The sequence below is a fragment of the Crocodylus siamensis genome, chromosome 2 (genome assembly GCF_052110815.1).
Source record: "Crocodylus siamensis isolate JL-2025a chromosome 2, ASM5211081v1, whole genome shotgun sequence".
In the NCBI taxonomy this organism is placed as follows: domain Eukaryota; kingdom Metazoa; phylum Chordata; order Crocodylia; family Crocodylidae; genus Crocodylus; species Crocodylus siamensis.
This window is the reverse complement of record NC_143396.1, coordinates 8,056,433-8,081,106: the sequence shown is the minus strand read 5'-3', so window position 1 is coordinate 8,081,106 and position 24,674 is coordinate 8,056,433. Positions and strand designations below refer to the sequence as shown.

Genomic DNA, 24,674 nt, shown 5'->3' with positions numbered 1-24,674 from the left:
CATAGTCAGGAGCAGCAAAGGCCAAGCGTGAGGCTGTGCGTGTCTACATGCTTGAAGGCCAAAGTGTGCGTCTCCTCCCCTCTGATCGAGGTGGTAGCAGCTTGCCACTGCTGTCTGCTCCAGACCAGGCGCACCCCTTCTGTGTAACACATGCAGCAGGTTGGTCCCTCAGCGTGGGATGGAGAGCTGTGAGCCCAGGCAGGAGGGTTGTGCCATGGGATGGTGCATGCATAGCTGTTTGCTACACAGGTGTGCATACGTGGGGTCGCTGGTAGGTATGCCCATATGCACACGGGTACATGTACAGCTCTGGATGAAATGCTACCTGTGGGTAAGCTCTGGAGACCCCCATTGGCAGCTTTGGATTGGACCCTGTAAGAGGGGGGATGACCTGTATGGGGACTCCTGACCCCTTTAATGAGTCCTCCCCATGGCCTGAATGTCCTTGGGTAAGAGGAAAGGAGCATGTTTATAAGCAGCCAAAAAGTCCTTCCAACCTGCCCGTGTTGTTTACTCTTTCCCCACAATGCTGCTCATTGCAAAACCACGAGGAGAACTGCCACGAAACCTCTTTGTGGCTTGGGTGGAGATTTTCCGTTCTGGTTCAAAACACTGCTTTCTGCTGCCAGCAGTCGGCCGGAGGCGATGCAGGTAACCGTCCCGCCCCACGCCCTGCCGTGCCCACGCGCTGCTTGGCGGCGGTGTCGTTGCAGGCGGGAAAGGTTGTGGCTAAATGCAGCAGGGCGGTAGATGCTGGGGGAGGGTGTGAAATCTCATTTGTACCACGTCTGGCTCGGCCTCTGGCCCCGTGATGGGAGCCGCACTTCTCCGTCAGGAGTCCAGAGGTTGCATCTGCTGGGTTGCATCCAGAGGTTGGTCTGGAGTGATGCGAAATGAGCCAGCTTTTCTGTCCCCTTCAGGGCCAGGGGGTGGGATGGGGATGGACTGGACTGAGCTTTCAAAAGCAGCTTTGACATGAGATGTAAATGAAAGGAAGCGCGGCGCCACGTGGTACCTGGTGAGCTGGGGAAGAGCATTAGCAACCTCTGACAGCTCCCGGTTATTCCGCTGCTGTTTATCACCGCTGCCATCTCCCTCCCGTGTGGGATTAGCCAGGCTGGGTCTGTCACCGCCTTGGCGTAGGGCAGCGATTTAGACCTAGGAACCTGGTAAGGAAACTAAAAATTGGCATCGGTCCCAGGCCTTCGCCCCTGAGCCTCCTGCCAGCTCGTTCCCCGGCTCTCTCTGAGACTGGAGCAGCTGCCCCGAAGCCGGTGGAAAAGGCTTCGATTTTTGCATTGGCAAGAGCAGAGCTTGGTCTCTGCCCTCCAGGGCCAGGCACAAACGGTCGCGCCACCCAATTTAGTGCCGGGAGCTGCGGGTGGGCAGGGGCAGGGGCGGGGGATCCAGGAAGGCATCAAAGCATCCACGAGTACATGTTGCGTCTGGGCTGGTTGCTTGATGAGAAGCCAGGGGAGGGAGCGATCAGCTGCTTGTTTTTTTGTTGTTTTTGCGGTTGTTTTCCTCCCTGTGCTCCTTCCCCTTTTTATGTGCAGAATAAAACATCTGCGGCCAGGCCAAGGGCGAGGGCAGTCGTATTTCAGGGCCAGGTCTTCTGCTGGGATCCAATGGCTCCTGCTGCATCTCCCCAGCTGGAGCCTAGCTCTTGAGGTCAGATCTTCCTATAGGAACAGAGACCTGCCACTAAAGCAAGGTCGTGGCTGGCGAGGACCCTCCAGCCGGACCCCGCTCCTGGCTGTGGACGTCTGTTGGCATTTCCATCAACATCCTGGAGAGGAAAGGCTGGTGGGTCCTGCGCCTCCTCGCCCCTTCGAACCAGTGCGTGGATGTTCCCTCCTGGCAGGGCTCAGCTGGGGGCTGGCGTGTCCGTGGTCCCCGGGCCCCCAGGCGAGGAGCTGCGTGCGGGCGTCCCCTTGGGACGCTGGCCATCCTGCGGCATTTGCTCTGGGGTGGTGCAGCTCCGCTCTGGGGGCTCCCCAGGGTGGGATAACGTCATGTCTCTCCAAGCAAGGTGCCTGGCCGTGGCCCCGGGTGCTTCCCGACAGAGCCGGTTCTGTGGCCAGGCTCACGTGCTCTGCAGCAGCTGTGTTTGAGTGAAAATCAAGGCGTTGGTTCACGCGGGAGACACGCGATGCCGCTGTTGGTCTTAACCCCTCCTGCCCTGTCCTTTGCCTTCGCAGCGCTCTGCGGCGAAGACAGGCCAGGAGTCGTCAGGGGTTGGGTTGGCAGGTGAGGGGCGGCGAGGATGCTCTGGACAAAGCGGGCAATGGGCGATGGTCAGCAGTGCCACATGGTCACTCGTCCATCTAGCCCAGTATTTGGTCTCCGACAGTGGCAGAAGTGGATGCCATAGAAGGACAGCACTGAACCGGGCGTCTCTACACCGCTCCATCCCTATTTAATCCCCGCTCAGGCATCCATCATCATTGGTTTAAAGATGCCAGAGGAAACACCCCCAACCCATTGATAGATCTGCCACCCATGAATTTATCTGGTCCCTTGTCGGCTCTGGCAGTGCTCTCTGCCGGCACCGCCTCCTGTGGCAGTGAATCCCACAAGTTAACTACATGTTACTTAAAAAAAAAAGTCCTTTCTCTTGTTAATTTTAAACCGTTCGCCGCCTCGTTTCGGCAGGTACTCATTAAGTTCTGGTCTATTCTGGGACATGGGGAACAACCCCCTTGCCCTGACTTTATAAACCTTGGCAGCTGCATCTTTTCCAAGTGGAAGATCCTAGGCTTTTTAGTCGCTCCTCCTTCTGGTTGCCCTTCTGTGGACCTTTTCTAATCCTCTGACGTCCTTTTGAGAGAGATGGGGACCAGCGGTGAAGGGATAGCATGGATGGTGCTTGCAATGTCCCCCCAGCATGTTGTCACCACTTCGTTCCTGCCTCTCGGCTCGGTCATTTCAGGCTGTCTGCAAACTCAGGCAGGCCTTTTCAAGGCTTTTTTAAAAGCCAGGAAGGCAGCGATTGTTGATGAGAAGAGAGATGAGGCCCTGCCTTTCTCTGACAGCCCTGCTGGAGCCCCTCGTTGGCTGTCTCACCTCCTCCAGGGTCGTTTCAGTCGAGTCCCCTCCCCGAGACGCCCCCGCGCCAGGCCGCGAAAGCTGGCGGCCGCGGCTCTGGCTCTTCTGAATTCCTTGTCTCCGTTCCCGAGGCTGCTCTCTCTGCCGGCCAAACAGCAGGAAGCGATTTGTCAGCGAGCGGCCGAATGTGTGTCAGCTGTGGAGCCTCGTGGCGAGGCTGGCGGGAGAGCGTGCGCAGCTGCGGAGCCGTGCACTGGCTCACTGGGGCTCTGTCTCAGACCCCGCGGCTGCTTTCCTGGCCCCAGGACCCCGCTGCTGCTATCCTCGGCCCACCCTGCGAGGCAGAGACATGCCCTGTTTTCCAGGCACGGCTATGTGAGTGGACCAAGGTCCCCAGGAAGTCAGTGGCAGAGCCTCCCACATCTCCATCACCATGGCAGCTGCAGTCTCCAGGCACCCTGGACCCTGCTCCCTCCTCCAGCCAAGCCCTGGCCTTCCTCCCCCTGCACACCCCCCTCCCCACGCAGCCCAGGCTCCCTTGGGGTTCATGTCTATTTGTGGTGCAATAATGCGCAAGGGTATATTTGCATGCATGCATGCAAAGGGGAGCGGGCGTCTTGGGCTGGCGTGAGCAGTAGCACGGGTGTTCATGTGTGTGCATTCATGAATATGTTGGTGTGCAGTGCACAGCTTTGCGTGTGTGCATTGGTGTGCGCATGCACCCTCGATCAGGCAGCGCATGTTACGGCACATACTAGATCGATGTGAAAGGCGGGTGTTTGGATCCAAGAAGCGACATCCTCCCGGCCCCATTAAATCCCCTGCTCTGGATTTCACCCGAGTGTCAATAATTCCCAGCGCCTGTTTGGCCCGCGGCTCCCTGCATCTGCCCTTCGGGAGGAGCAGGGGCTGGAGGAGAGGTGGGGGGGTTTCCTCTGTGCTGCCGGGGGGGTGGAAAGGAGCCTTTCCTGGCACTGACCCCGCGACACTGCGCTGCCACCCCGCGCAGACGGGTGAGGACAAACTTCGGGCTCCTCATCAGGGTCTTGTGTGCTTCTCTCCCAGCAGGCTGCTGTCACCGGGCTACACCGAGACGCACTACACGGCGGACGGGCGGGCGGTGACCGTGTCTCCCAACCACACGGTGAGTGCAGTATTTGGGTGATACCCCTTCCTCTCTGCACCAGCACAGAGCCGGGACCTCGGCTATGAACAAGTAAGGGGTGGAGGGGAGGGCAAAGGGCCGGTAGTTCAGTGGTGAGGGCACCAGCTGGGAGATGTAGGAGGCTCTGCCACTGACTTCCTGGGGGACCTTGGGCCAGTCACATAGCCGTGCCCTTGCCGGAGCCAGCTCCCCTCTCCTGGTGCGGGAGGCCGCATCCTCCTGCACAGGGCAGGCGGTTTTCCAGTATTAACATTTTAACAAAATCGTACAATCTGAAGCCAAAAAGCAAGAGGAACGCCCCGGCTTTGGGGTGACTTCCCCGTTTTGGACCTATTCACAATGCCAATTGCTGGTTTTGGCCCTAGTCGGGGAAGAGGTGAGACGATGGTGGCAGGAAGACCGTTCCTTTAGCTAGACCTAGTTACCCGTTTGCTCCACGCTGCACGGACACGGGCGGACAGGTTGGAGAAACGCAGCAAGGAGGGAACCCAGGAGCCCTGCTCCCGCGGCAAGACGACGGTCAGGAGCGTGGTCGAGCTCAAGCCCCAGACGAGGGAGGCTGCTGCACCGTCTCTGTGGTTTCAGGGTGTTTGCAGGGCCGGGCACTCGCTATAAATACCTCGAGAGACAAACCAGAGCGGGGTGGTCAGCTTCTGTGCCGAGGCCAGCTGCGGGCTGGCTAAAAATACCATGCCTAAAGGCTGGGCTTGATGCTACAGAGCGCGGCTGAAATCAGGGCCCATCATAGCGGAGCCTGCTTTAAGCCAAATAATTGCCTAGCAGGGCTACGGAAGCAAAGGCGCGGCGGTTGCTCGAGGTCACCGATGCTTCGGTCCCCTCCAGCGGCCTCGCCAGACCCTGCCGGGGCAGCTCGTCCCCGCTCGGGACCCCATCGCCCTGCCTCCGGGCATGTGGGGCACGGCTGGATTGGGCTTTGAGGCCGTGGGCCCCCGTGCTCGGGCACTGCCCCCCGGCTGGGCCGCCGGAGCCCCCTCCCCGGTGCACGCTTGCACAGGGCGAGAAGGGGGCGACATTGTCCCCGCCGGCCGCTGACACGCGCGGCGTCAGGAATGCGAGCAGCACGCGGCGGCCTGTGTCTCTTGGACCGGAGACAGCACCTCCCGGTCGAGAGAAATAAACACACGGGCCAGAAAGCAGCAGCTTCTCCCCCGCCTGTGCGTGCAGCTCCAAGCCTCCTCCATCTGGCCGCCTCGCTCGGAGGCCTTCCTCCCCCGGCCTCCTCCCTGCTCCCCCTCCCAGATGTTCGTCTTCCTTTCACCGCGCGGAGGAGGCCCTCGGTGTCCCAGCCTGAACTCCTGGGAGCAGCTGGTGGTGAAAAAGCTTTCCAGAAAGCCCTTTGCAAAGCGGCATCGATCCAGATGCTTCCTCCTCCCCATGCCTCAGTTTACCTGTCTGGGGAATGGGGGTAAAAGCTGCCCTGTAAAGGGCTTCGAGAGCTGGCTGCAGAACAGCTGGGATCCTGGGCCGCCTTTTGCATCTGGCTCTGGCCTGTTCCAGGGAGGTATTTGTCTTGTAAGGGAGGGATGAGATCCTGCCCAAGCTGCCTGACCCGTAGCCTGGGGGAACAGCAGCCAGGCCCCTGGGACTCTGAGAGATTTGCTTTGCCTGGCCCCACGCACGGGGAGCGGGGTCACAGAGGACGGCGGCATAGCCTCCCATGCAGCCCTCGGTGTCACCCTGCAGTTTCCAGAGCAGCAGGATCAGGCCCTTCTAGCTTGTTGGCTGAACTCAGCACCGTGCCCTGCACGGGCTGCAGAAAGGACAAGTGAGGCCAGGTCCATTTCCAGCTCTTAGGCAGAGCCTTTTGCGGGGGAGTGTGGGGGGAACCATATAATGCATGCCCAGTACGGGCTGGTCTGATGCTGGGTGGGTGCAGGAAGGGACGGACCCGTCTGTTCTGCAGCCGGCGGCCGCCAACAGTTGTGTTGCCCTTTCCCCAGGATCACTGTTACTACCACGGCCACGTCCGAGGGTACAAGGGCTCCTGGGTTGTGATCAGCACCTGCTCGGGGATCAGGTAAGGAGGTAACGGAGGTGGGAGGGCCAGGCTCAGGCCATCGCGCTCAGCGGGACTTGCAACGGGACAACAGGAGAATTGCCGCGCGTGCTTTGCAGGCAGCGCCGCTGGTCCTCCAGTCAGTAGCTCCACAGCTCAGTCCCACCGCGGTTCAGGCCCTCTAGTCCTGCTAGATCAGGATTAATGCAGGACCCAGAAGATTAATGCAGGCCTTTTTTTTTTTTATTGCATCCCTTCCTTGGTCCTTTGCACTGGCACCCAGTGCCCTAGCGCAGTCAGAGCCGGAGAAGCACTTTCTAGCTAGGAGGGTGGTTCAGCACCAGACCAGGCTCACTAGAGAGGCTGCGGCATCTCCCTCGCTGCAAGGTTTGAAGAGCAGGATGGGCATGAGATGGTTCAGATAGAGCTGATTCTGCCTTGAGCAGGGTTGGGGCTAGAGGTGACGTCCCAAGAGATCTTTTCCGGTTCTGTATCGATGAAGGTTGCCGTCTGCATCCGTCAGGGTGGATGTAGGCGTCTGCTGCAGAGCTGGTGCTGCACAAAGGCAAACGTGCCAGGAATATGTCCTGAGAGCAAAACGGCCAGGAGAACAGCCCCTCAAATGCCCGTGAAGGCAGAGGCATCTAGGACTTTTGCATCTAGTCGCACTTCTGGGCTTTGGCCTGGCTTGTGTTCAAGCGAGGAGGCTGCCTGCTGAGCCGTAAAGTGGGGCTGGAAGGGAGCTCCAGCGGTCACATAGTCCAACCCCTGCCCACGGCAGGGTCAGCCCCGTCCGAATCATCCTATACCAACCCACAAGCTAAACTCTTTGTAAAACTATCATCCAAGACATAACACCTGAAGCTGCCATAGGGAAAGCAGGGGGACCACGGCAGCCAATGTCCCGCTTCTACAAAAGCTTAATGCACCCCAAAGAAATCCTGGAAAGAGGGCCGTGCCCCCCCACTACCGAGGAAGGCAACTCCCCCCATCCATACCAACCTGACCGTGGGGTAAAATTCCCTCCTGACCCTAAACCTGGCAATCGGTCCGACCCTGAGCAGAGGCGAGACCCTTTAGCCAGGCCTTTAAGTTTCAGCAGAAGCATTGGCCGCATCCCAGTCAAAACCCCCAGCCTGCAGCCAGCACCCAGTGCCTCTGAGGAAAACTTAAAAACACTTGGTAGACATGGTTTTTTGGGTAAATCCGATATCTTTTATTAGACCAACTCAAATAGTTGGAAAAATAAAAACACCTGGACACATCTGGCAGGAACGGGGGGAGCAGGCAACCAGCAAAGCCCAGAAGCCTGGGAGCTGAACTCCCCGCCGCAGAGCAGACATCGGTACGCCTAAATCATCCCTGCCGGGGTCGTCTGGCCCACCTCCAGTGACGGGGAGCGCACCCCTTCTCCTGGGCACCAGTCCCTCAGGCTGGACAGCGTGGTGGGGGCTCCTGGGGCTGCCACGGGAGGAGATGGCAGCAGAGGGACCCGCAGCTGTTTTCTGTTCCCCTTTGCCCCCAGCAGCCTCCCTGGGGCTGGAGGTTGGGCTCTGGGCAGGGGCAAAGCGTGTGCATTCGCTCCCTGGAAGACCCGGGAAGGGGGAATTGCAGCCCAGAAAGCCCCAGAGCACGACTGGGTGCAACAGTGTCACGATCGGACGCAAAAGTGTTGGATCCTTGGATTTTGGGGGCTGCTCATTCATTCCCCAGCCTGCCTGCATCTCTTCCATGTTCCCCTCCCTCCCTGAGACCTCCAGCCCTTCTCTCTTGTTTTCTGCCTTGGCCAAACATCCCCATCCTCCCTTTCACGCTCCCTTTGCGCCGTACCTGGATGGCCATAGCTAATGGGGCCAATCCAGCCAGCACGGGGCCACGTGCCTGGCTTTCCTGTGTTTTTCGTTGTAGCCGTGTTGGTCTAAGGACGTCGGCAGGCGAGATTTCCCATCTACCCAAAGAACCTCGCTGGCTTTACAGTGTCATTTGCAGTCCCGGGGATTACTCGGGGGTTTAGCATTAAGCCCGCGCTCCTGTGCTTCGCTGGGTTGGAGCCCAAGCCGGTATCCGCAGGCACTTCTCCGCCAAGGCCTCTGCTCGCGCTCAAAGCTGCCCGTGGCTCCTGCCACGCCAGCAGCGTGCGAGGCCTCGGCTCCCCGGGAAGCAGATGCAAAAGACAGACAAGCCCGCCCTCCCATCCATTCGGTTTTCTCTCCCTTTTGTCGCCAGCGGCCTCATCGTGCTGAGCAGCAATGACAGCTACTACTTGAAGCCCCTCGGCAGCCCGGACCCCGAGCACCATGTCCTGTACAGGGCAGAGCATTTGCCCATCGAGGGGGGGATCTGCGGGCACAGCGAGCACTTGGGAAGCAACATCGCCGACCTCATCGGGGTCGTCAAGCCGGCGCGACAGCGGGTAAGGCCAGGGTTTCCTCTCAAGGTGTCATGGGAGGTGTGTGGGGGTGTCACAGGCCAGCTGGGCACGGAGTACATCAATTTATTTAGTTGCAGACTGACTGAGCACTGCAACTTTATTAGCCGCTGGGCTATTTGGTCCGGGATCGAGGAGGTGATGTTGGGAAGGAAAGCAATGGCAAGTTTCACTTATAAAAAACAAAGAATAAATTTTACGTATAGCCACAAAAGATATCTCCCTGGGAAGCAGATGCAAAAGACAGGCAAGCCCACCCTCCCATCCATTCGGTCATATCAAGAGTATCAATATCAAGAGTAAATCGGATGCTTATCTTGCTGGGATCCTATGACCCCAGCTGACTTCCTGCCCTCTGGGCAGGGGGCTGGACTCGACGATCTCCCGAGGTCCCTTCCAGCCCTGATGTCTGTGACATCTATGAAATATAGTTTGCACATCTGACAGCTAGTAAAAAGGTTAAGCTAATAAGCAGACAATGTAAGAATACCAAATAAAATTGCCGGTGATGATGAAACAGACAAAGAAATTAACCAAGAGTTCCCACTCGGTTAGAAGATGCACGGCAAGTCGATTCAGCGAAGTGAGACGTCTCTGAGCTGGGCTGTCAGAGGGAAAGCCGGAGAGAAAGTCCCTCGGTCCGGATCTGGTCTTCATTCAGAGATCCGGAAAAATGGGACAGCAATGACCTTTTTGTTCCCTCCTTCCCTGAGGGTTACTTAACATGCGTGTTCTTTTATATCCTGTTTATGCTAATTTTTTAGTTACATCGCCGTCCATAGTGTTACTTTATAGCTGTTATCCTATAGGGTTAAAGAGTGTTAGAAATTATTATAATAAATCACTGTCCAAACTTGGTTTTACCCAATAAGCAAATCGCACCACATCACTTTGAGGTCTGAGATTAACATGTCCCCACTTAAGTCCACCTCACTATGGTAATTATAACTTGTGGTTACATTTGCTAGTTTGTTTTTTTTACTGACTCTAAGCAACGTTTCATAAATTAGCTATGTCTGCAGTTACAATTTTCAGTTCTGCTTTTTAAAGTTCCTGTTGTTTGAAGATTAGTTTAAAAAGCTGTATACAAAATTTCCTCCAGATAGACAAGAAACTGCTCCTATGGGTTACTTCAGATACCTTCAAAAAGCAGATTTCTCCTGTTAAAGTTGCCCGTTTAACCCTTCTGGTTCTGGCCATCACAGGGGGGCTCTGGGCACTTCCCCACCCGTCATCTGTCTTGGCTCATTGTCATTTACTTGATTCATTCTTCATGCCACAGGCGCTAACGACCCTCTTTCCTTTTCAGTGGGCTTTAATGGGTCCACTACTCCAGCTACCCTTACTTCTGCAGTGTGCCTAGTCCTGAAATGCTCCCATTTCACAGCAGTGCAGACTGTTTGTAACTCTAGCTCAAAACGTTAACTCAGGTGGAGAAATGTTAACTAAAGTGAACGTTAGCTCTGGTGTGGAAATTGCAAAAGCATTGGAGGCACCGTCCAGAAGCTCAGGAAGGCTTGATGTTGTTTCATGAATCTGAAAAGAGACAAACATTTAACTGTAGTGACTCCAGGACTGATGAAACATCATTGGGTTATTTTTGCCTAGTTTGCTGTGGTTTTATATATAATATATGAGATAGCAAATGAGTACACAGTCCACTAAAGGTTTTTGGGGTTTTTTTGCTTTGTCCCCTACTTATTAGTGAAGCTTCTAGTTTCTTTTTAACTGGAGTAAAATGAGTATTGTATTATATGTCATGATGCACCTTGCTGTCTGATATCTATATCTATATCTATCTATAGATATAGCTGTATATCTATAGATATAGATATATATAGATCTATAGATATATATAGAGATAGATATATATTTGGTTATCTATATAGATAGATATAGAGATAGATCTCTCTCTCTCTCAAATATATATGTGTGTGTGTGTGTGTGTGTGTATGATACACACACACACACATATATGATACACACACACACACACATATATGATACACACACACACACACATATATCTATATCTACATATATAATATATGTCATAGTGCATCCCACCCTTTTCAAAACTGTAGATCTGCCCATGGTCTTGCTATCAGTGGTTGCGAGCTAAGCAGGGTCCAGCCTGGGTTGGACCCACATGGGAGACCTCAGAGGAGAGCTCAGGGCCGCAGGAATTGGTGCTGTTCCCTCTGGTCCCTATGACTTAGTGTGATGTCCAAGGTTAGACTGGATTGCACGAGGCTTAAAACTGAACACTAGGTTGTTAAAAAGCCTATAGTGATTTTTTTTTTTGGAGCTTGGGCATTAACTGGGATATTCTGGCCCTGTTAAAACTGAAAAAAATTGCATTCCTTCCCCAATGTTTCCCTCCCCTCTTTTGTGCCTCACTTTCCCCACCCATAAATTTGTGTGTGTGCGTGTGTCCCTCTCGCTCCCCCACCATGGGCTGTGCTGCTGCACTGCACCATGCCAGAGGCACCCCCAGGACCTTGTGCTGCATCTTATTGCCCCACTCTGCCCCTTTGGGGCAGGGGCAAGAGGCGGGGAGCCCATAGACCTGGGCTGTTGCTGCAGCCAGAGCAGTAGAGGAAGTGGTGGCCAGGTGAAAGCCCAGGGGCTCAAATTAACCCCTTGTTGGCCAGGGGTTGATGTAAATTATACTGGATCCTGGAGGAGGCAGACGGGTGGTTACTCCAGAGTAGCGTTTGCAGGAGTGCTGTTACAGCACCATGCCACTGAGTGGCAGAGAAGCACATATTTGCATCGAGGCAACCTCTACTCCAGGATAAGATGTAGACATATGGCAGGCACCCTGGGTACTTTTCACCGGTAGAGTTGTATCCTGGTTTTCCTGGAGTATTCTGGACTGGATTCAAAGAAATTATACCAGTGTGCACTGTGTGTCCTGTGTTCAAGGTTTGTGCACCATGTAACCATCTACATTGAGTGTCTGCTTCTGGGTAGAAAGGCCGATTACGCTGCTGTAGGCGTGTTGTATGCCCAAGCCATCCTATAACAAGCCTAGACGTGCCATTACTCCCTGCACTTGCTATTGTGTCCTTGGAAAGGTCTGCACCACTTCTCAGCGCGTGTGATCTTGGAGGGCAGGATGCGGGCTGGACCCTGTCATGTACCTGCTGCCTCATCTATCCTTGCTGTGATACCTGCTCTTTGTGTTGCAGGTAAGGAGAGATGCCTGGAGGACCATGAAGTACATGGAGCTGTTCATCGTTGCTGATCACACTCTGGTGAGCACTGGGCTCTTGGCAAGGGGGCCCAGCTTGTCTTCCCATGCAGTGGCAAGTCATGGCATTGCATGCAGTGGCAAGGCAGTTGCCTTCCCATCGCATTCCCAGACCTGGGCCCCGGGAACAGAAGTGGATGGACAGGGAGCAAGTGCTCTTGGCAGCTGGAGACGCAGCGTGTACATGCCCCGGGCACAGAGATGAAACGCAGGGGATTAGAAGCAAGGGGTTTCTTGCATAACCGAGATCCATCTGCGACTATTGCAGGCAGCTGGTGGATCTTTTATAAAAGGCTGATGGCCCTTTAAATAAAATGCTCCTAGCTCCCAGTCCTGTGCTTGGGGCTGCTGGATGCTTGAGCTTTCCTTGTGCCCAGGTCTTGGCTCTGCCTGCAAACAGCCCCAGGGCTCGTGTTCCTCCTCAGCTCGGCTGGGGCATCCCAAAGGAAACCCCTTTATCTTTCACTCCTTCAGCCTTTTATTCCCTTTTGCTCAGACACTGAAACTGGGGTGGGCTACTTATCACTAGTGTTGCACTCGCACCTCCCCGGATGTGGGGCCTGGGGCGCAGACACCTGACACAGAGCCTGCTTAGGCTCTTTGAATCAAACGAAGAAGGACGGGGCAACATTTCTGCAGCTGCAAGACCCCAGAATAGCAAATTTGTGCAAGCTGTGGATTTCTGGCCACAGCTTTCCTGGTGCGGTCCCTTGAAGCGTGGCACAGCCAGAGCGAAGTCTTTCCTCCCGCGCACAGCTGAATGGGAAGTGAGACCCGGGCTGGATTCAGCCAAGAGGAAATTCCCTTGGCTTTTCTAATGGCCTGATGCACGAGGCAGGGAGGGCTCCTCGGTGTATGGCCTCACGGCCTTGGGGCCTGCAGCGTGTTAGGGCAGCCCCTTAGCAGGTCTTGGCCTTGCCAAGGATGGGACACGTGAGTCTCTAGAATGGGAGAGCTGCAACTGGTGCCCGGTCTGGCCCAGGGCTTCGAGCCTGGTCTGCAGAGAGTCGGCTTATAAGCTTCCTCCTCCTCCCCTGCCGCTGCCAAACCACAATGAAGAGCACACATCTGCGGTCTGCTCCTTCTGCTACTTTGTTCTCTAAGCCAGGGGTGGCTGGCCTACGACACGGGTGCCAAAAGTGGTACGGGCAGCTTGTGTGTGTGGCACGTGGCAGGTTGGAGAGGGGGCAGGGAGCAGATCAGACAGAGAGGACAAGACTGGGAGCAGAAAGCAGAGCGGGCGGGGAGCATGAGGCTGGGAGCACAAAGCAGAGCAGCACATCACACTGGGAGTATGGGGCTGGGAGCAGAAAGCAGAGGAGCAGATCAGACCCAAAGGACGAGGCTGGGAGCAGAAAGCCAAGCAGCAAATCGGGCAGGGAGCGCAGGGCTGGGAACAGAAAGCAGAGCAGCAGATTGTCCAGAGAGTACAGGGAAAGGGGGCAGAAAGCAGAGCAGCAGATTAGACGGAGAGCGTGGGGCAGAGAGCAGATCTGGCAGGGGAAGGGGATCAGAGTGGCACTTGGGGAGGGTGCGGGGCCAAACTGTGCCACGTCTGCCAAAAAGGTTGGCTCCCAACTGCTCTGTGTCATCTCTGCAGCGATCACGAGGATGCCAAAGGACCGGCAGCAGGAGAAGACGGGGGCCCAGGCCGCGGTGGGGACAGATAGGCCCCCTGGGATATTAAGATGAGGACCCTGCTGGGCAAATTTGGGGTTTGGGTGAAGCGCCAGTCATCCCCTTCCCTTGTAGCACTTCTCCTGGAGGGTCCCAGAGCGATTCTTGCCTTGCTTAGATGGGATGGTGGGCATCTGTTAGCAGTATTAGATGCGTCCTACATCCAGGAGGGCTTGTTTGGGGCCAGGCTGAAGTCCATCGTCCCATTTAGCCTGAATCGTCTTTCTTCCCTGTCTCTCCAGTTCCAGAAGCAGGATCGCAACTTGGGCCACACCAAGCAGCGGATCCTAGAGATCGCCAACTATGTGGACAAGGTAGCGGGCAGCCCTTGGAGCTGGTATTTACAGGGTAGATGCATCCCCGTGGCCTATCATAATATCAGAAAAACTTTGGCTATCAGATTTAAAGCTGGACATTGCTGGCTAGAGGGCACTGGGGTCCCCTTGCTTTTCCTGGGGCAGCTTTGGGTGTGATGACCCGCGCTACGTCGGGGTTGATGGTAGTTTTACGAGAAGTTTCGAGAACAGATTTGTTTAGGATGGTTTACGCGGGGCTGACCCTGCCTCTGGCAGGGGGTTGGACTAGATGACCTCTGAAAATCCCTTCCAGCCCCACTTCTTCATGATCCCTGGGTCACCCAGCAAAGCCAGGCTTTGGATGCCCGCTGGCTAAGTGATGACAGGAAGAATAGAGGCCGGGAGCGTGCGGGTGGAAGGTGACCCAGCCGCGATGCCCGGCTCAGCCCGCTCCTGCCGCTCAGTTTTACAGGTCCCTGAACATCAAAGTGGCTCTCATCGGCCTGGAGGTGTGGACGGAGCGGGACCAGTGCACGGTCACCAGCGATGCCAACACCACCCTCTGGTCCTTCCTGCAGTGGAAGAGGGCGCTGCGGGCCCGCAAGAAGCACGACAACGCCCAGCTGCTGACGTGAGTCTCTTCGGGTCCCTCTGCACAGCCCCGGGCTGAGCCCGACGGTGCGCCGGGGTTACGCTAACGCCCAGCTCCCCCCGTCATCCTTTTCGTTTCCGGTGCGTCTGGACAGCGGCAAGACGTTTCAAGGGACGACTATCGGCATGGCCCCGCTGGAGGGGATGTGCAGCGCGGACAACTCGGGAGGCGTCAGCGTGGTATGGAGAGGGGGGTCCTACTCCTCACCCCTTCTCTGGGGCACCCCTGAAGCCACCCCCGGCTTGCCCACCCCGTCACCGAGGGTCCCCCCGCTCCTGAGCCTCTTGTCCGTGATATCCAGGGTGGGAGCGCTGCAAAGCTCTTTGCTCTTCCCCTCTGATCTAAGGATTTGGGGTTGTTCGCTACCCAGCCAGACGCCGAGTTGACCCTCGTGCTGTCTCCGTTCCCTCCCACCTCTGCCAGGACCACTCGGAGCTGCCCATCGGAGCCGCCGCCACCATGGCTCACGAAATCGGGCACAACTTTGGCATGAGCCACGACAGTGAGGGATGCTGCGTGGAGGCCACCCCCGATAAGGGGGGCTGCGTCATGGCGGCTGCGACCGGGTAAGAGAGGGTGCAGCGGGGCAGGAGGGTGGGCAGGGAGATCTGGCACCCCCAGGTTTCAGGGGTGCTGCTGCTAAAATGGCCCTGGGGAGCGAGACAAGCTGTGCTATAGGGGCTGGTGGGAGGTTTGCCCCTATCCTGCTCAGGGACCCTACTTTGTGTGCGTCAGCTGCCCTCTCCCCTTAAGGACTAAAGGATAATCCTTGACTAGAGGATAGTTGTGGGGGGTATTTCACAGGAGCTTTGCCATGACTGAGACCTGGGTTTGCGTGGGGAAGGGGCACTTTCCCCTAATACCGGTTTCAGGACATACACAGCTACGCCATCAAGGCAGTGAGCAAATGGAAACGGCCGGTCTGTGCCCTCCTCCAGTGAAAGCAGAGTCAAACTGGTTTTAAGTGGGACTTGCAGAGAACTGAGGCACTCGCAGACATCGCGATTGCCCTGGGAGAAAGCCTTTGTCTCAGGATCGTAGGCGGATGCATCTGCTGTCCTGCTCCAAGTCGCTGCATAAAATGTACTGGGGTTTTTTCCAGCACAGCCTGCTGCACGTCTGTGCGGTTATTGTGGTTCGCCCCAGCCAGGCCGGGTGCTTTCGGTGCCCTCCTCCTAGCGGAGACGCCGCCGTGCAGCTCGGCAGGGCGACGTGTGTAAGGGCCGTGTCGCACGTTACACTTAGTGCGTGTTACATGTCGATTGTTAGAAATGCAAAACTCTAAAACTTTTGGTTCAACTCTCCTTACAAAATGAAGTTTATGTTTCTACATATGGGGACGTGTGCCATCTTTAATTTTCCCTAAGCCTGATGAAGGGCGCATGAGCCCGAAAGCTTGCAAAGAATGATCCCTTTTTTTTGCAATTTCATAGCTGGTCTAATAAAAGGTATCATCCCTGAACCAACAGGTTTAGAGGCTGGCATTTCTTTTGTCTCGGACAAACACAGCTACCAGATACACCCCTGAAATGTGGAGATTGTAATGAGCATGAATATGACTCGGAAAGTTTTCTGTGATCTAAATATAGACGGTGGTACCACACCAGTCTCAAACCGGCTCCAGTGTGATCCGAGGGTGGAGGCTGGAAAACAGCAGATTTTTAGCCTCAGCCCTGGGATCTGTTGAAGCTGGTTCGAGGCTCCGGTGTGACTCCCATGCCATGCTGGCATCGCTCTCAGCCTGCTTATGCACCGGTGCCTTGAAATGGCCAGGCTGCAGTGCAGTGGGCGGTGGCGACAGCCTGATGCATGTCAGGCTCCCCGTCCTCCCCACTGCACCGGAGCCTCCTAATCGCATTACCTTCCCCGAGCAGCTGGATGTTAGCTCAATATGCATTAGGTCATGCAAGCTAGAGATATTCCTTCCTGGAAAATGCCTAACGTTATTACGCCACAGTGGCACTGAGCACGGACGTGCTTTATTGCTTGAGGAACTCCTGCCCAAACCGCCTGTCCTGCCCTATAGTGGTGGCTCTGGGGTGCTAAGTGATTACAGCTAATCACCGACACAGTCCTGGGGCCAGATCCCCACTGAGCAGGCTGCCAGCAGGAGGGAGTGTAAATACTCCTGCTGCCTTAGTGGTCCCTACAGCATCTGGGTCCTTCCTGGAGAGCGCAGCCAGCTGCTGAGCACAGCTGCGTGGAGCATCGGGGGGCAGAGGCGGCTGCTGCATGCTACCAAGGCATCCGCCAGCCGAGCCAGGCACATGCATACTGATGGAGAGAGGTGCCTGGGTCTCTAGCTTCGGGAAGTTTGCTTCCAGGAACACGGAAAGCAAGGCCAGGGGATGTAAGTCTTTGGTAGCTCCCTGTTGACAGCAGCGAGGCAAAGCGGGGAGGCACAGCCTGTCCTGCGTGGTGCAGTCCCCCCCTTGTCTGTGCAGATATTTTAAAGCAAATTGCTGCTTGCTTTGCTCCTCATGCCATTATGTGCATAACAGAGCCCTTAAATTAAGGAAATATAGGCACGCAAGGTACAGGGCTGGAGGCCTCCAAACAGTAGCCGAGCGGCTAGGAGAGAGCAAGGGAGGCAGAGACATTTGGCGGAAGTGGGGCGGGATGAAAGGCGTGCGGTTCCCAGCCTGCAACTCGAGCAGGCGAGCTCTGGGAGCGGGGCTAATGGATGCCATCTGCTAGAGCCGTCACCGGCTTGTGTTTCTCTCCAGGAACGGCGGTTCGTTCCTGCCGTTACAAGCCTTGCAGCTTGTAAAGCCGCTCGAGGTGCAGACAGGGACGTGTCTCCGTAGGCCGGAGGGCTCCCTAGCTGCACCACAGTTGCAGTGTCTTGAGATCGGCGGGTAAAACAGGCGCGTGCACTGCGAAGACAGAAGCGGTGAAGTGATGCAGGATCTTTCCCTACGTGAATCTGATGCTTCGAGGTGTTGAAATTTATTCTTTCTTTTTTTTTTTAACCGGGAATCCCAGTTTGCAGGTCAGGAGCCCGGCCCCAAACAGCGGATCTGAGAGAAACCAGTAGAAACTGCGAATCTCTTCATTTGTACTCCCTAGCTGAGTTGGGTTGACCATTAAACTCAGCTTAGTTTCGCTGCTTAGTTCTAAGAAACCAGCAAATACGATTGTTCCTGAATTCCTGCTGCTGCAGGGTGCTAGCATGGGCTAATTTTTTTTTTGGAAGACACCTAAAAACCAAAGATGGGCAGGTCCTGAGATCATTTGAAATGCCGTACTGCTTTGGCTGCCCCACTGACTAAACTTGGTTGTTTGTTCACATTTATCAGTCAAGGCAGATCGGAAAAGTTTCTGTCTACCCTTGTCATTGCCTGGCAAATTGGGTTTTCAGTGAAAGGGAAGTGTTTGCACGCAGGCGATCTTTCCCATGTGGTTTTTTTCCTCCTCTCCTTCGTGAAAAAGCTGAAGGCTCCAAACCGCATGGTTTCCCCTTGGATGCGTTGCTGCGATGGATGGCAGGACCATAGTTTGGTCATCTCATGGTCGTTCTCCTCTGGTAGGGTCACAGCATCCGACAAAGTAGGCTGTTCCCTAGGGAAGGTCGCATCCCTCTGAGCCAGTTAGTCTGGAAGGTGCCCTGATTTCTGTGGCTCTTGGTAGGTTTCCTAGCCAGACGACATGGCCCAGAATGGACCGCAGCCAGGGACTCCTGCAGTGCCTTGACCCCTCTGCAGGAGGGGTATCATAGCTCAGTGATGCTCAACCAGGGTGTTACGAGGTTACAGGCTGGGGACCGACTGGCTGGGCAACGTCTCTGCACAAAAGGACCTGGCGGTGACGGGACAATAAGCTGAATAGGAACCAGCAGTGTGTCCTTTGTGACCCGAGCTCCCTCCCAGCCCTCATAGTCTATGATGTCTTTCTAAGGGTGCTGTGCAATATCGGCACTGTTAATATTCGCCCTGCAAACACCTACACACGCTTCACAAGATAAACGCAGAGATTTCCAGCAGGAATCCGATTCTGCCCCGCGGTGGGCTCGCAACACAAGAAACGCTCTAGTATTTGCCCGTTGTCAAAAAAACAAATGAAAGCAAAGAGCTGGCATATTCAGCCTTAGGTCTGGTGAAGTTGAGAACCACTGCCGTAGCAAATCATGGGAGATTTAATTTGACCAAGGAGACAGGCTTGGGGTTTTTCAGTCAAAATGTTCACTTTCAGTTTTTCGGTGGAAAATTTGAAATTTTCCCCAGTGCAAAAAAAAATAAAAAACAACAGCAACAAGTTTTGATCTTCTGTTGTTTGCACACTTAGAGGTGTGTTGGGGCAGATCAGTGTGTTTGAGGATGTATTAAACCATTAATCCCCCATAACTGACACATCCCTTCCCCTTTCCTGTGACTAAAGAGATGTCTCTGAAATAGAAAAACAAATAGTTATTTCTGGGCTGTGACCCAAAGTGAGAAGTTTTTATCCCACAGATGACTTGCGAGGAAGTGACAATAGGTGCTCAGCCTATAGCTTGCAGCCTGCTTCCTCTGCTGCTATAATTTTAGAGAGAGATAACACCCCTCCCCCATGCTGTTGCAAAGCCGAGGAAGGTGAGTTCTTGCTACTTTTACAGCAGCATGTGCAGATGTCATATATTTCTGTGTCTTCTCTTCAGGATATACCATGAAACCTACCCCGTGCCCTGTCTGTTCAGAGTATATCATTGCTTGGCTTTTTGTTTTATTTCACTGGGCAAATCAGGATTCCTCCATGTTGCTTTTAATTTTTTTCAGGGTGGGGAAAAAAGGAGCTGTATTGTTAACTGCAGTATTTAAATCGCCCCAAAGAGACATTTTCCTGCGCCAGTTAGTAAGAGCATTCATCCTCAGTGATCATCATGGATGGGGATGTTGCAGGCTATATTTTCCTGTATACAACATCCAGTTATCAAACTCCAGCTGGTTTTGCTCTATCAAGCCCTGGAATTACAATTTTTTTTCCTAATGGAAAATAGAGCTTTCTTTCCCCTCCAGTATTTGCCAAATTTGTAGCTTCGTTTGGGCATGGATTTGAACAGCTCCAGGGCTGTTGGTTTTGGTACCGACTGATTTGTATTCCTGAGCCTGCCCTGCTAGGGGACTGTTGCCTTGAAGGATGAGATGCAGCTGGGTTTTCTATTCTTGAGGGGTTTTTTGCTTCATTAGTGGTTGATTGTGGGCACGGGGCCTGCCTCGTATCAGCGGTGCATAGGTGTACGCACAGTAGCGTGCTTGCGTAGGTGTATGCACAGTAGTGTGCTTGCAAGATCCTGTGCTAATTACCAGCCGTTCCTGCTCTTGTAGCTTGTCCTGTCCCATGTGAACTGGTTGCTCCTATTTCAACGCCTCCCCACCTCTCCCTTTCTCCCCCACAGCCACCCTTTCCCCCGCGTCTTCAGCTCCTGCAGCAAGAGGCAGCTGGACAGTTACTTCCTGAAGGGCGGCGGGATGTGCCTCTTCAACATGCCCGACACCAAGGACCTGGTGGTGGGCAAGAAGTGTGGGAACGGCTTCCTGGAGGATGGGGAGGAGTGCGATTGTGGGGAGCTGGAGGTAGGTCCCCTGGCCCTGCAAGGAGACCTGGGCTCCGTCACCGTGCCCAAGGAGGCGCTGGGATTATCTGCTGCAGCAATGGGGGTTTTGCAGGTCATTGCAATGGGGTTTTTTGGGCAGGCCTGTTTGGGATAAAACCACTGTACAGGACATATCAAGATAATCTTTCTCGGTTTCTTAAACTTGCATGCTTGCTCGGGATCCAGCTCCACATTTTCTTCTGCTTCTTCATTTTTTTCCACGTCTTCCTGCCCGGGGGTGGCTTCGTTTGTTCTTTTACTGCTTTCTTCTGCAAAAGTTGATGCCTTATCATCACTGCTACTGAACTCTTGGAAGTTGGTGGGACCGTTCATTTCTCCCTGAAGCTCAGGATCGTCTTGCTCGCACTTGGTTTCAAGCCGCCCTTCGTGGAGCAGTTTGCAATGACATGGGGTGGACTTTATCCCATGCAATGACAACTTTTCTCACAGCATCAAGAAGGTCCCGGTTGTGCAAATCTGTTGCAAAACCTCCTGCAGGAGATATGTGCCAGTTGTATACCATCTTAACATGGTGCATTATTCCCTGATCAGGGAGCTACATGTAGCTCGTGGTGCTTGCTGGGAGAAGGAATACACGCACATGCTTTGGGCCTAATCCTTCCCAATTGAGGGCTCAATTATCAATTAGCAGAAGCACGTTTCAATTTTAGCATGCCATTCTCTGTTGAAATTGGAACAGCCACTCTTGAAACAACTTAATTATCATCCATGCATTTGTGTTGGCTGTGCACAAGCACAGCAAGTGTTTCACGCCTTTGATATACCGGGGGGGGGTTTCAACTTCCCCACCACTAGTAGCTGTAGTTTCCTACTGCCATCTGCACTGCAGCTGACTAGCAAGGTGAGCCTTTATTTGCTCTTCTTTCCACCACGACACGTTTCTCCTTTACGTGCCAGTGTCCACTCAGGCTGCAGGTTCGAAGAAAACGTCCCGCCTCCTCCTCATTGAACAAAAACTTCAGCGTGTGTTTGTCCAGAATTGGCTTCACACCTTGATGCTAATTTTCTGCAACCACGACATTGATGGAATAGGCTTCACCCCGTACAAAAAGCTAAACGATGCTGTGATGATGTTGGAGTCCCTGGAGCCAAGCATTAAAACACCGAAACTCAATTTCTAGCTTCATCACAATTTAATCTGCTTCTTCTTTAAGTAGTGGCACAGATATTGGAATATTATCCACCCTCACGTCACAAAGCCACTTAAAGCATTTTTTTTTCTAAATCCAAATGCTTTGCACCTCGGATTCTTTTCTTCATCCCGGGTTTGTGTCCTTCCCCATTGCCATCTTCTCTATCAAATCCTGATTCTTCAAATAGGTTGAAAGTATAGAAGGACAAATGCCATATAGAGATTTCCATTTGGGATTTTGCTTTCTTATCTACTTGGTATGGCACTTTGAACTTCTGTGAAATTGTTAACTCATTCTTCTTCCTCTTTGTTGCCTTGATGTTCACCAGCACTGGCCTCGCACACGGCTGGAATTATTGCTGGAACGCAGTGGGGACTGTTGCTGAGCACAGCTTACAAAGCCATGTGCTACAAAAGTTCCCTGTCTCTGCAGACTAATCATAGAGTCATAGAAAGAAGGACCGGAAGAGACCTGTAAGACCATCAAGTCTGGTCTCCTGCCATGGGCAGGAGGTAGTTGGGCTCAAACGAGGTATTTGTCCAGCCTCCTCTTAAAGACCGGCAGAGATGGCGACTGCACACCTCTGCTGGGAGTGTGTTTCAGATCCTAGCTACCCATACGGAAAAGAAGTTTTTCCCTATGTCTAGCCGAAACTTTTCCTTAACTAGCTTGTGTCTGTTGGCCCACGTCTAATTTTGCAGTGTTATCTACGCAGTGGGTGCGTCTACATGAGACGCTTACTGCGCATTAGCCTAATAACACTGTGCAGTAGCGTGTCACAGCACAAACCATGCTAATAGCCAACTGCGCAGTGTTACTAGGCTAATGCACAGTAAGTGTCACGTAATAACCATGCGCTGGTGCTACTGCACAGTCATTTTAGGTACTGCGCATTCACTTATGACTTTTTTAAGCAAGTACTAAACTAAACGCACAGTATCTAAGGCGCATTCATGACCGTGTAGATGCACCCAGTATTACTGTACTTTGAAGCAGACAAACAAGTTTTCATGGGTTTATGGTGCAAAGGACCAAAAAATGGCTCTGAATTTCAGAGTAGCCATATTTTGACTTCTCTAGCTCATAATGCAAACAAAAACGTATCCTTTTGTCTGTGGAGTGACAATAACTTTGAGGTATCCAGCACTGTGAAGGCTCTGATGTCGAACTAATGAGATTTTATTATGCAAGGAAAGATCTTTTTTTCCTCATTCTGCCTTTCACAAACAAGGTGTGTATTATAGTCCAAGGCTTGTCGTATGCGAGACAATACAGTACGCTCACCTTTTTTTGATATAGCACTTCAACAGCAAAGCTGGGGAGTGGTCTGGGAGTGCAAAGGGGCAGGTGCTATTCTGACTGGTGGGCTCTTGGTGGGATCCTATGCCACCCTGCCCAAGTCCCAGCAAAACAGTTACCACAGGGTGGAACAGACTCACAATCGGGTGCCTAAATGCACTTAAGTGACTAATAGGTGCAGCAGGACCTAGCCCTGCTTGGTGTCCTGTTGGAGGGGAGGGTCTGTAGAAGCCAGCCCCAGAGAGATGAGCTAGGGTAGTCAGAAGAAGCAGCAGCCCCCAGCTGATCCCGGAGCAGGAAGGTGGGCAGCCTGCTAGCCTGGAGCCAGGCAGAAGGCAGGGCAGGGTGGCACCTCCAAGACGAACGCAAGCCCCTGCCCCTCCGCACCTGTTAGCCTCGAAGGTGCTGCCGTGCCCTGCCATCCAGCTCACCCCCGCATCTGTTCTCTCCATGCAGGAGTGCACCAACCCCTGCTGCAATGCGCACAACTGCACGCTCAAAGCCGGAGCCCAATGTGCCCACGGCGACTGCTGTCAATATTGCAAGGTACCTTCAACCTGGCCTGGCGTGGGGCGGGGAGGGACTCGGCTGGGACAGGAGCCGACCCAGCAAACTCCTTCTCAGCCTGTGGTCCGGCTCAAAGGCAGGTGTGTGTAATCGGAGCCGGGGGAACATAGCATACCCAGTACTTTGACGGCTGAGTTTGTCCCGAAGTGGAGTAAAACCAACTTCTTATGGGCGTTTCCTGTGATGCTAACAAAAAAAACTAAACCCAGCCCAGCCTGGTCATTGTAGTTGCTACTGGCCTGGCCGTGCTACCCTACCTCTGCCATCGCTGCTGCCACCGCTGATGTGAATGTCCAGGTCCTGTCTTGCCAAGGGATGGTAGAACAAGCCCAAATACACTCTTGCTTTATTTCCTAGTAACATTTGTGTTTAAAAAATCATTAGAGGCACCTGCTGCTTGCCCAGTTTCTCTATCAAAGCATCTCCTGTTTGCATTATAAATGCTCAAAATAGCTTCTTGGTAACTGGCTGCTCGGTTTTGGCACTGGATCATCCTCACAGTGGTGGGATCCAGTTCCCAGCTCTGGCACTGAGGCCTCTGCTCTACCTTCCTGTCTGCTGGCTCCCAAGATAGCGGCTGTTGAGCAAAAGGACCAGCCACAATCCTGTGAGATTCCCACCAGGCACTTCTGGCTGCTTTTGTCACTGGGTCCCCACCTTAGGAGTCTGGAGCCCTGGGCTTTTTGTCCTGGCCATCCGTGGGCCCCAGGGATGGGGAGATCTGAGGGCTGCCTTGTCCCCTGCAAACGGTCTTGTGCTGCTGATGAGCCTGAGGTGCAAATGACTCTGTTTCTCCCCCCACCTCTGTTCTGGCAGCTGAAGATGGCCGGGACCATGTGCAGGGAGCAAGCCGGATCCTGTGACCTCCCTGAATACTGCACCGGGGCCTCACCCTACTGCCCAGCCAATGTATACCTGCTAGACGGCTCCAGCTGTGCTCGTGGAGAGGCGTACTGCAGTAACGGCATGTGCCTGACACACCAGCAGCAGTGCGTCCAGCTCTGGGGACCAGGTGCGCCCTCCTTCCCTCCGTAGCTGCATGGTGGGGGGCACTGACAGCTCGGGGCTTTTGGAGGCTTTGGCCGCTCAGCTGCCAACCGGGTTGCAGTTTGGTGTTGCTTGCCTGGGTACCCAGCACCTCTGGCCATTCCCCCGTGCAGTCAGGGGAATATGAGGCTGGAAATGGCCTTTGTGCCACCATCGACTCCAGTCCCCTTGCAGCCGCTACAGGAAACATTGCCTGAAACGCCAGCAGTGCCCTAGTATTTGCTACAGGCAAAAGCAGGGGGGATGATGCCCTGCTGTTGCAGGGGTGAGAAACGAGTTGGTCCGTTTAGGTAGAAGATCCTAGGAAAAGGTCCCTGCCCCACACTACAGAGGAAAGCCAAACCCCCACGCAGTCTGTGCCAACCTAACCCCACATTTGCTGGTGGGGCTGACCCTGAGTGGAAGAGCAAGCCCCTCCAGTCGGGACCCTCGGGGTTTGCTAAGTACGAGGAGGAGCCTCAGTGCACCCTGCCAGAAACCCCTGGCCTGAACTATG

At 54.1% G+C, this 24,674-nt stretch overlaps 1 protein-coding gene across 3 annotated transcripts in view; it reads left to right on the top strand.

The window, feature by feature from the left end:
* Positions 1-24,674, top strand: part of ADAM33 (ADAM metallopeptidase domain 33) — a 54,018-nt gene that overhangs the window by 15,403 nt on the left and 13,941 nt on the right. For 2 of the 3 annotated variants that reach the window (XM_090035111.1, XM_090035108.1), the window contains exons 4-14: positions 4,114-4,192; positions 6,175-6,251; positions 8,457-8,643; positions 11,853-11,918; positions 13,834-13,905; positions 14,352-14,518; positions 14,634-14,718; positions 14,963-15,105; positions 19,914-20,091; positions 23,021-23,110; positions 23,948-24,143. In XM_090035111.1, coding sequence (XP_089891237.1) covers positions 4,114-4,192; positions 6,175-6,251; positions 8,457-8,643; positions 11,853-11,918; positions 13,834-13,905; positions 14,352-14,518; positions 14,634-14,718; positions 14,963-15,105; positions 19,914-20,091; positions 23,021-23,110; positions 23,948-24,143 — 1,340 coding nt within the window. The remainder of the gene's footprint in view (positions 1-4,113; positions 4,193-6,174; positions 6,252-8,456; positions 8,644-11,852; positions 11,919-13,833; positions 13,906-14,351; positions 14,519-14,633; positions 14,719-14,962; positions 15,106-19,913; positions 20,092-23,020; positions 23,111-23,947; positions 24,144-24,674) is intronic. The other variant, XM_090035110.1, reaches the window with a different exon arrangement.